The sequence below is a fragment of the Pinus tabuliformis genome, chromosome 9 (assembly GCF_031772625.1).
Source record: "Pinus tabuliformis cultivar Carrire ecotype Pingquan chromosome 9, CPIR1, whole genome shotgun sequence".
Taxonomy (NCBI): domain Eukaryota; kingdom Viridiplantae; phylum Streptophyta; class Pinopsida; order Pinales; family Pinaceae; genus Pinus; species Pinus tabuliformis.
Genome location: NC_142307.1, coordinates 1575850571 through 1575861250, shown reverse-complemented (window position 1 = coordinate 1575861250; position 10680 = coordinate 1575850571). Strand labels below are relative to the sequence as shown.

The window sequence follows — 10680 nt, the reverse complement described above, 5'->3', positions numbered from 1 at the left end:
GAATTACTTCCAATAAGTTGATCTATTTGGACCATGAAGCTAATCTCACATCATTTCCATACTTATAAAGCTATGAATTTAGTATGGATACAAAGTGCACCCTTCAATAAAGGGTAAGTTATGTGTAGTTAATGATTTTCGAACATGAAAATTCCGAGTCTGTTCAAAACTCGGAAACAACCAATACAAAAATTAATTTCCTTATTTCCAATCTTGTTTTTGGTTAGCAGTCATTAGAATCCAATAAATCCCTCTTTTGACTAGTAGTCAATGCAATCCATTTATATGTTTGTACATATTAGGTATCATCTAAAAAATTAATGATTAGTTTACTAATATTTTATTGAATATTATTTTAGTTTCATGTAACAGTTCAAGGTTAGTAGTCAATGAAATCCATTTGATATGTCTATAAACACACAATGCACGAAGTAAGAAATAAAAAATTAATGATTAGTTTATTAACTTTCTATCGAATATTAATTTGCACTAAAATAAAATAAAAAGACCCCTACAACATTGTTATCATTGCATAGCAATAACATATAGGATTCATGAAGAACTATTAGTTTCTCCATATATAAATTTCTTTTTGGTGATTTTGCAATGTTAACATTATAATTTTTAATAAAATTTTGGGTAACATCACTCTATCAAGGCATACCCAATAACATAATAATATAATAATAATATTAATATTAATATAATAATTATATAATAATATATATAAATAATATAATTGTTATTATTTATATAATTATTAATAATTGGTGTTTAAAAAAATACATATAATAATTATTAATGTGATTTATATCAATTATATTAGAAAATGTGTCATATAAGCCTTTAATTATATATCAATATAGTTATATTTACTATATGGATAAATGTGATTGTGCTAATTTTTAATAAATTTTTAAATAAGCCATGGCATACCCAACAAATTAGTGGAAAGTTTCATCACTCGATTTTCTTTGCTTTTCTTTGCTTTCAGTTTTCCTTGCCATCTACGAGTGCTATCAGCACATCCTAATTAAACTGTACAATGATATTGGGCATCTCTGAATGGCCGCTCCCCTTGCTTGCCATTGTTGAAAGGTGATTCTTAGTGTTCTTGACGCTAAGTTGCAGTGATGGGCATTCCAAAACAGACGCGGGACTCCCTTGCTTGCCATTGTTGAAAGGTGATTCTTAGTGTTCTTGACGCTAAATTGCAGTGATGGGCATTCCAAAACAGACGCGGGACTCACACTCATGTCGGTAGTCTGGTAGGTGAAGGTTGCTTTTCAAATTCACAGGCTACACATTCAGCAGGGTTCAGATTTTGCGCCACAAACAGTTGGATTCAGAGGAAACATCATGGCCGACATTAATTTCTCTGTACTTACGTGGTGATTGCAAATTAGAAATGCAGATAAAGTCAGGGAGTAACTGGATGAATAATGAGATAGACCCCAGCCCACCATTGTCGGATATGACAGTGATATGATTCGAAGTCAGTGTTTCAGCAATTTTAATACGAACTTTGATTACAGATGTCTGGCACGTGGGTTGGCTAAAAATAAAATTTGCAAAGCATAGTTCATAAAATGAAACTTACAATCGACCTAAGAATGTACCCACTTTCTAAATATGAAATTTATTCATAAGGATTTCAATAAATCATTGGCCGGAAAACTTGATAACATGGGAGAATGTCCCAGCGACTGCCTCGATCCACGAGAACTGCTAGGTACTCCGTTTGATGTCAAACCTCAAGTGGGAGCCATCCCAACGTAGAGATGTTGAATTTCAAATTGTTGTGATTCCATTTAAATGTTTTCCGCAGATATGTAAATGGTATATTCTTGTGATTTTATTTAAATGTTTTTGATGGTAATTTTAACCTTTGTATTGATTGCAGATTCCATATATTAATGAGTATTGGAAAAATAAGTTTATTTCTTCTATTTCTTATGTTTAAATATTTAGTAATTTTATTGTTTTTAAATATTTATAATTTTATTGTTTTTAAATATTTATATTTGTAATTAAAATTTTATTTTGTTAAATTTAAAATTTTTGTGATTCATAATATAAATGGATGTTTTTCAAATTAATCATATTATTAAAATTTTATTTATTAATTTAGATATCTAAATCTACATTGTAAAAAAAAATATTCACTTTTTATTTACTATTCTTAATACTCTTAATCTTGATGCTAAATTAATGCTAAATCGTGATGACATTAATGTGATTTTAAAAAAAATAAACAAAAATAAATTTATGCACAGCATATATCATATATCATGAAATTACAATTTCATGTAATCAAATTTTTATACCTTTAAAATCACTCCACATGTGCTCTCACGTCAACGACAATTTCTGGTAATCGATATTTTATACCTTTAAAATCACGAGAACATGCACTCCACATGTGCTCTCAGGTCAACGATAATCACCATATCTGTCTGTTTCTTTGCAATTAATTCGGAAGCAATAATAAAGTTCGTCTCAGCGACCATACTGGACTCTCGAGTACCGGTCCTATCTTAATTATTATGTTATGTCATACACCGAGTTCATAGAGCTCTGAAATGTCCGCCATAAATGACAATCTAACTAATCAGAAATATATGGAGTTGTTTAAGGAATTTGCCCGGACAGCTAAAAATAGTCAGAATTTTCAAAAAAAAATTGTAGAGACAGTCTTTGAATTGTGTTTTTGATGATGGAAATGGATTCAGCACCATCAAAAACATCTAGGACACCTAACATTTTGAAGTTTAACAACTATAACTTGGATTTACAAAAATCCTCGCCGGATTCTCTCGAAATATGACCGAAATTTCCATAACTTTCAGAACAACTCCTCCACCTCGTTAGACTACACAAAAATATATCAAAAAAAACTTTAAATAAGAAAATTACAACTTTTCGAAAATCAATTTGTATCCATATGTATGTCCCCATAAATAACAACCCAACAAACCTAAAACATATTAAAAACAAACTTTAGATAACAAAATTATGACTTTTTCGAAAATCAATTTGTATCAATTTGTGTGTCGCTCATAAATAACAACCCAACAAACCAAAAACATATTAAAAATGAACTTTGAATAACAAAATTATGACTTTTCGAAAATCAATTTGTATCAATTTGTGTGTACCTCATAAATAACAACCCAACCAACCAAAAACATATTAAAAATAAACTTTGAATAACAAAATTAAAACTTTTGGAAAATTATATTAAAAACAAAATTTCAATAAAAAAATTAAGACTTTTCATCCATTTGTGCGCGCCAAAGGACACTAAATGTTTAGCTGTAGCAAGGTAGCACCAAAGAGTTAAGCACATCCGTAATTCCAAAATCAAATATAAAATTTAATTATTTAATATTATTATATTTTAATTAGAAACTTTAATTATATAATATTATTATATTTTAATTCTTTTTAAAAATAATTAAAGTAGAGTTTTGTATACGGTAGGATAATATCTTTATAGTAAAAATTATGTGGTTACTATTTAGGGCCACAGTAAATGAGTTTTACTTAATTAGAATATATTACAACTTAGATATAAATGTTTTTGTAGAGATGCATTTGATTATGGATTGATGAAAATTGATGATAGAGGCTCAGTGCTTTATTTTAGTAAAAAGTCCAAGGGAGCAGATTTGAAAACGAGTAGTTGAAGCAAGTATAGTTGAAAACTGGTTGGACTCTTACTCACATAAGCATATTGTGTTCATATGTATTTCTAAAAGATATAGAACATTTTCCTCTTATTATTATAATATAGACGAATGTAGAGATGGATTACATTATGATAAGGACTGCATTATGATCTATTTCTATTTTCTGAATCAAGTTTAGACAAGGAAGATTGTAATTTTTATGGTTCACTTGTAATGTTATAAATGATCTACATGGATGTTGAAGTGGTTTACATCATTTATTCTAAGCTAATGTATTTCATTCATTAATATTAGCTGGTTAAATATTGTAATATAAGAAGTGACTAAACCATATAATATAAATAATATGATGTTTAATATTTTTAAATAATAATTATAAATTCAATTTTTTCTCTGAAATATAATAAAAATTCCAACATAACTTTATATAAATTTTCAATAATTTTTTTTTTTATTTCAATTAATTTCATATTGACAAATATCTTTTCAACCAAATAAACTAAAAACTATATACACATAATTTATTTTGCAAATATACAATAACATGCCACAAGTTTATTTAAATAACCCCGGTACATTTATACCACAAGTTTTAAATAACCCCAGTACATTTATAATCATGCCAATGCTGTACTATCGGTTCACATACAATCCACCCAAAAAAAAACAAATATTCAGTTATCTAACTAGATAACCTATGAAAAAGACATCATGATTCCTATCAATGCTGTACTATCTGTTCAGAGACAATCCACCCAAGAAAAACAAATATCATAGCTGTTTGAATGCTTCACATCTCCATAAATCATAGTAAAGTAAAGAAAGTGGAGCAGGTAATCCTGGAAGGAGCTAGTAAACTACATTGACGAACTCATAGTCGAAGGTGAGCGAGAAGTGCGCCCAAACCTAGGCCAACTTCCTTTCTGAGCGACTTGAGATCTTTAGTTGTAACTGCCTTGTACAGTTGAGGACACTCCTCACTGATCAGTTCCCCAGGAGCGAGAATTTCTACTTCGTCCGAGAATAACAAATAGAACGCTATAGACAGCCTGCTCCTTTTTGGGCCGCCATGGATCACACGGTGCTCTGAGCTGCGGTATCTGCCATTACTCCACATCTGCCATTTACATTAACTATTTAAATTAATGGGCTCTTTTGATCAAATTATTTGACTTTAGTTTTAAAATATTCTGATAATTATAAATAAAATAAATTACTTGACTTGATAACCCTAATCCTGATTCTAAAATGCACATTCCAGTTAAAAATACCCAACACCCAACAGTGTACAGAAACGAAAAAAAATAATTGATCACCTGTAAAGAATCACCAATGATAACAACAAATGACCCAGGCAAGGGCTTGCTATCAACCCACTGTCCTTCCTTTGTTCGGATCTGGAGGCCACCCACATCATCCTCGTAGATAATAGTAAGGCCGCCCACATTTGTATGGCCTTTGTACAAATTCTCCTCATCAAGTGATGCTTCAGCGACTTTAGGATAGAAATTGAAGCGTAGTTTCTCGTCAAAAACAGATGATCCGTACTGTTTACCCACGTTCTCACCCAAACTGTACATAATGAGTTTTAGCATTCCATTTGATAGCTCACTCATCCCAGACATGTATTCAGGTATAGTCTCTCTGCAACACATTATCAAAAAAATATTTTATTTATATCAAAAATAAAAAATAAACACTAAAAATAAACTATATCACTTCCTTCTTCGAACTTCTATTGCATCAATTTGAAACAAAAAAAATACCGAGATTTATAGTTAAAAAAAATACCGAGATTTATAGTTTCCTTGGGGGCACAACTTGGAATATATCTCCTCAACTATATGGGGACTGTGGAAAGTCATGCTTTCAGGCATTGAATCGTCTTTCCCAAGAGGACCTATTTTTTATGGGCAGTAATTAGTAGAATACGAGGGGAAAATGTCCCCTTCTTTGATGTCAGTGGGCAGTGCAAGCATATCTCGAGCAACGGAGTCCATTGTTTGAATAACATTTGGGTCGATTCCATGGTTGATGACACGGAAGAAGCCCAATTCCCTGCATGCCTCTCTCACTTTCTTCACCTCTTGCTCTTCAATATTGCTGCTTCCTCCACCTTTAAGGAGATTAAGATCGATGATGGGGAGAGGGAATTGACAGGATGCCATCACTCGATTGGGTTGCGCTCTTCTCCGTTGAAGGATAACAGGAATTGGCTGCCCTGTCTTATATAACTCAATTATTACATTATAATATAACATAATTATATAACTCAATTATTACATTATAATATAAATGTGATATAATATACAATTTGTTTTTTAGTTTTTTTCAAAACAATGGTTAAGGAGTGTTTCAGAGTGTTTGAATAGTTATTTAGATGGTGGAAATAGATTCAGAACCATCAAAAACCAAACCATTGGAGCACTTATAATCTTGAAATTTGACATTTATAATCTAGATTTCTCAAAATTTATACCAGATTTTTTTCAAAAATTTCCTCATAAGAGTGTTTAATAGTTTAAATAGTTATTTAGATGGTGGAAATGGATTCAGCACCATCAAAACGAAACCCTTAGAGCACTCAAAATCTTGAAACTTGACATTTGTAATCCAGATTTCCCAAAATTTCTACGACATTTTTTTTCAAAAAATTCTTTGAATAGTTATTTAAATAATGGAAATAAATTCAGCCCTATCATAAACCAAATCATTAGTTGAAACTTACTTTGTAATCTAGATTTCCAAAAAATTCTATCACATTTAATCAAAATCTATATAATTTTTTATTGAAAATATGGCCTCCATTTAATCAAAATCTATATAATTTTTTATTGAAAATATGGCCTCCTTTATGTTGTCTTTTATTCATCCAATGGCCCACGGCCCACACATCGACAATGTTCAACATTTTAAACGCTAGATACCTAACATATCAGCGGCTGGTCCAGATTCACGTGGTTTCTACTGCTCAACCAAAATCCGAATTTAAGCAGTCACCATCCAGTACAGACCCGCTGCTCCTCCAAAATCCAAGGACCCGGGGCCATGCAAAAGCTTCACTGGCTGGTCCAGATTCACGTGGCTTCTGCTCGTCAACCAAAATCCAATTTTAAATTGTCGGCACAGACTAGCTACTCCTCCAAAAGCCAAGGACCCGTAGCCATGCAAAAGCTTAATAGAGACAGCAACTCGTCCAAATTGACTTACCGATTAATGCCCGTTCACTATAACACAAAGTTCATTCTACAAACATGAAATTAGAATAAAGAAAAAAAAAATTATATGTTCATAATTTTATAAATTAGTTTAGTAATATAAACGAGCAATTATGCAGAGAGGTACAAACTACAAACATGAAATTGGAATAAACAAATAGAAACATTTATATGTTTATATTTTATAAATTAGTTTAGTAATATAAACTAGCAATTGTATATAGAGGTGCAAAGAAACGGTCATTGGAGGAAAATGGGGAAGGAAACTCTCATTTTGTGTGAAATGTTACGCTGTAACATTGATGTCACATTATGGGGAGAGCAATGCCATGTTGAAGGGAACAAATTTTCTGATCTTAGCACCTTGAACCACTCTAATCCTTGCAATCAAAGGCAGTCATGATGTAGAGTTCAATGGAAGGACTATTCGAACTATCCCCACCACTTCTCTTCTTATAAAACCAGATATTGTTGAAACATGTCAACTCTAGCAGTTCTAGGAAACAGGTTTCAATAAAACCAGAGTGTCCTCAAAACAAAGGTCTCCACAATGACCACAAGGAATAAGAATCAGAGGTATGTAAACTTTGTTCTCATACAACAATGCAGCCAAGGACTAGGGTTGTTTTAAGGAAGGTCAAAAGCCACTAAATATTTTTGGGTGTTTGAGAAAGTGAGAAATGGAGGTCCTTGTGATTGATTTGGAGCCATACGGGCAGATCTTGATGTGGTTCTGATTCCAAACGTGACCCAATCAAGCCTGCCTATTACCCAAATGGCGAACTCAAGTATGGTATGGATTTGAAGATTTTATGCAAGGAAGGGGTGAAGTCTCTGCCTGTTACCCAAATGGCGAACTCAAGTATGGTATGGATTTGAAGAGTTTATGCGAGGAAGGGGTGAAGTCTCTGAAAAAAATAGGGGCATTGGTGGTCATAGACTATAGGGGCCCAGTAGAGGTTAACTACAGGGTTTTGGACATTAAGGAAACATATTTTGAGAAACTAGATGACTTCAAGCACCAATAGGAGCACCCACATCTTCATTATCATTTTTTTTTACAATATATGGTTTCCTCAATTTGCATATTTTCCACCCTTGATTTTGTTTATATTATTAGTTCATTTACAAAGTCATAATGGTGTTGAAAAATACCTAATTTAGATTTTTAAGAATTTAAGTTTCATCAAAATCATCATCTTTTAAAAAATTATTTAATTGAGATATCTTTGAGATCAAACCTATATTCTAATGAATAAAATGGTAGTTACAAGCATTATACATTTTTCAATTGGAAAGTTTTCACCATTTTTCAATTGGAAATTTTTCACCAGTAAAACTACTAAGGCTACATATGGCTACATATTGGCACCCTTTACCAAGGCTACATATGGCTACATATTGGCACCCTTTAGATGGCACCCTTTACCAAGGCTACATATGGCTACACATTGGCACCCTTTAGATGAGACCATATTGATGTTTACAGTTTTTTGGACACATTGACTATAAGTTGAACTCATGTACATGATTATTTATTCATGTATATGATTATTTATTGCAACTATTATGGGTTTCTTCTAGTTCCAAAGAACCATCAACACTTTTGGTATAATATTATCCCACTGTCTGTTGCTCACAGTTCCCATTTTCTAGATTTAAGACACCATCTTACCTCCCCTTCAAATTTATGGCTGCAAGTTATAGCTCCAAAAAATCCCCAACGCATATGGGAGGATAATTTTATGCAAGATGTCAGTTTTCAAAGTGGCCAAGTGGTTATAATATTGCATCAAAATCAATGTGTCCAAAAACATGTAATTAAAGGCAGATAAAATTAGTTAACGATATTGCAAGGTATAAAACATTGTTAAAAAATTCACAAAAATAAATTTACAAAAGGGAGAATGGGTTGAATTTCATATTCAATTATGAATCATAATTCTTATCGCCCTTAGAAATAATGCATGCTTACAAATAAGGAATTTCCTGGAACTTTGGGGTGACAAAGACAAAGTATACAATTGGCAATCAATTCACATGTAGTTATGAAAATGGAAATCCATTGAGTCTAGCTTGAATTAGTTGTATACATGTAATGCACTTGTAAAGACTGGTGAATTCAGTTCATTGCTAGTTTGAGTATATCAAATATAATTATCACATTTCCAATGGTTTTAATAGATAAAGAAAAAAATTAATAATGCTTATCAATGCACTCAAAGTAGAAGAAACCCTTCATAATCTCTTTCCATCCTGCCTTGCCACTTCAATAGTTGCAAGAGTTCTTTTTGTGACAACAATTTCATGCATTTCAGCTTGGAAATCACCCCCTTTGTAAGCCACTCAAGCTGCTTTGCAGAAAATGCAGAGCAAATCAATATGTTAGCCTTGTAATTCAGATTCTCAATAAGCTTCAAATTGATATATTTGTAAATAGTGAAATGTTGAATCCTACTACATGTTTTCCATCTTGGATCAGCAAGAAACCAATGAGGAGATGGACTTCAAATTTTTGACCATTTCTCAACCAAATGTAGAGTCATAAAGTTAAGGTCATAATGATAACCTGCAAATAAAGTCCCTTAATTTCCATGCCTTAATGATCACTCCCTGTAGGAGTGAGCAAGTGAGGTCCATCCCATCATCAGTGAGAAAATTAAAGGGAAACAATTGGTGGTAATAATGCCTAAAATTATTGCAGATTAATAAAGGTTTTGTAACTTGAAAACTTAAACTAGGATATGTCCTAGAATAATTTAAATATCTATTGCAACAGTGAAATAAATGAATCTTTTGAAAGCCCAAACCCAATACCTGCCATCTCTTCCACAACCTACCTAGATAACTGAATAAATATACTCGAAAGGGGGCCAGTAATAATGTAATTTTTTTTTTTTTTAAATTAACATAAAATACAAGTACTATGAGAATAAATAAGAAATCATATATCTAGATCACCTCGACAGTTGATATCATCATAGAATCCCATCCATCCATAGTATCTTCCTATTGTGGGAACCCTTCTAACACCACAAGATCATAATTTAACTTCTGGAACTGAAGGAAAATATAGGAGATCATGAAGAGAATATGATTTAGTAATAAAGTCTAGGAATATTTGCTAAACAAGGAAACAAAGGTCGAACACCAAAATAAACATGGCATCCTGTATCAGACCTTAAAGCACGTCTCCAATGGTCAAGGGCCCACTCTCCACATGCACCTCCATTTGAAATAAACACCAACAGGAATATGGGTTGATATTCATTTGGTACATCTTCGATTTTCATTTACATCTCTTTGTCTACTACAACTCTAGGCAATTCAACTCCTTTTGGTGTCACTCCTATCTGTTCTCCCATATATTCAAGAAAAGATAAATTATGATGTATCAAATCCCATCACCATTCTACCTCAATTTATGCTACATTTGAAAATATTTACAAACATACATTGTAAACTTAATTTATAGTCTAAACTCTCAACTATTATGATTGAAGAATGAGATTATATACACACAACATAATATGCACTTGTTATCTAAGGATTTCCACCTACGCAAATATTTATTTGGTCTAATGCAACAATTAAGGAATTCAGAAACATTGTAGATGTCAGGTATAACTACATTCATTACAAACAAAATACAACATATATGAACAAACATAAAATATTAAGTGCATATCAAATCAAGCATTCGACATAAGATAAAGAAGCCCATTGTAGTGCTAACATACATTACATGAGAGAAGCACCAAGATGATCAC

At 31.9% G+C, this 10680-nt stretch overlaps 1 protein-coding gene and 1 pseudogene across 1 annotated transcript; both read right to left on the bottom strand.

Annotated features, from left to right (window-relative positions):
• Positions 1-4298: 4298 nt before the first annotated feature.
• LOC149154704 (C4-beta,C20-epoxidase-like) lies at positions 4299-5607 on the bottom strand. Its single transcript, XM_089445695.1, has 3 exons — positions 5484-5607; positions 5009-5336; positions 4299-4809 (listed from the first exon to the last, which is right to left on the bottom strand). Exons 1-3 carry the CDS (start codon positions 5567-5569, stop codon positions 4564-4566), a joined length of 660 nt encoding a protein of 219 aa, XP_089301821.1. The 5' UTR covers positions 5570-5607; the 3' UTR covers positions 4299-4563.
• Positions 5600-10275, bottom strand: LOC149154703 (uncharacterized; annotated as a pseudogene).
• Positions 10276-10680: the final 405 nt, after the last annotated feature.

Bases quoted from the DNA above. Each gene is read 5' to 3' on its own strand.
- LOC149154704 (XM_089445695.1), bottom strand. From the start codon at position 5,569: ATGCCTGAAAGCATGACTTTCCACAGTCCCCATATAGTTGAGGAGATA. The intron at 5,337-5,483 runs GTATTTTTTTTA...AATGTGTTGCAG, and splicing joins CAAGGAAACTATAAATCTCG to AGAGACTATACCTGAATACA. The intron at 4,810-5,008 runs GTGATCAATTAT...TGTAAATGGCAG, and splicing joins TCATTGGTGATTCTTTACAG to ATGTGGAGTAATGGCAGATA.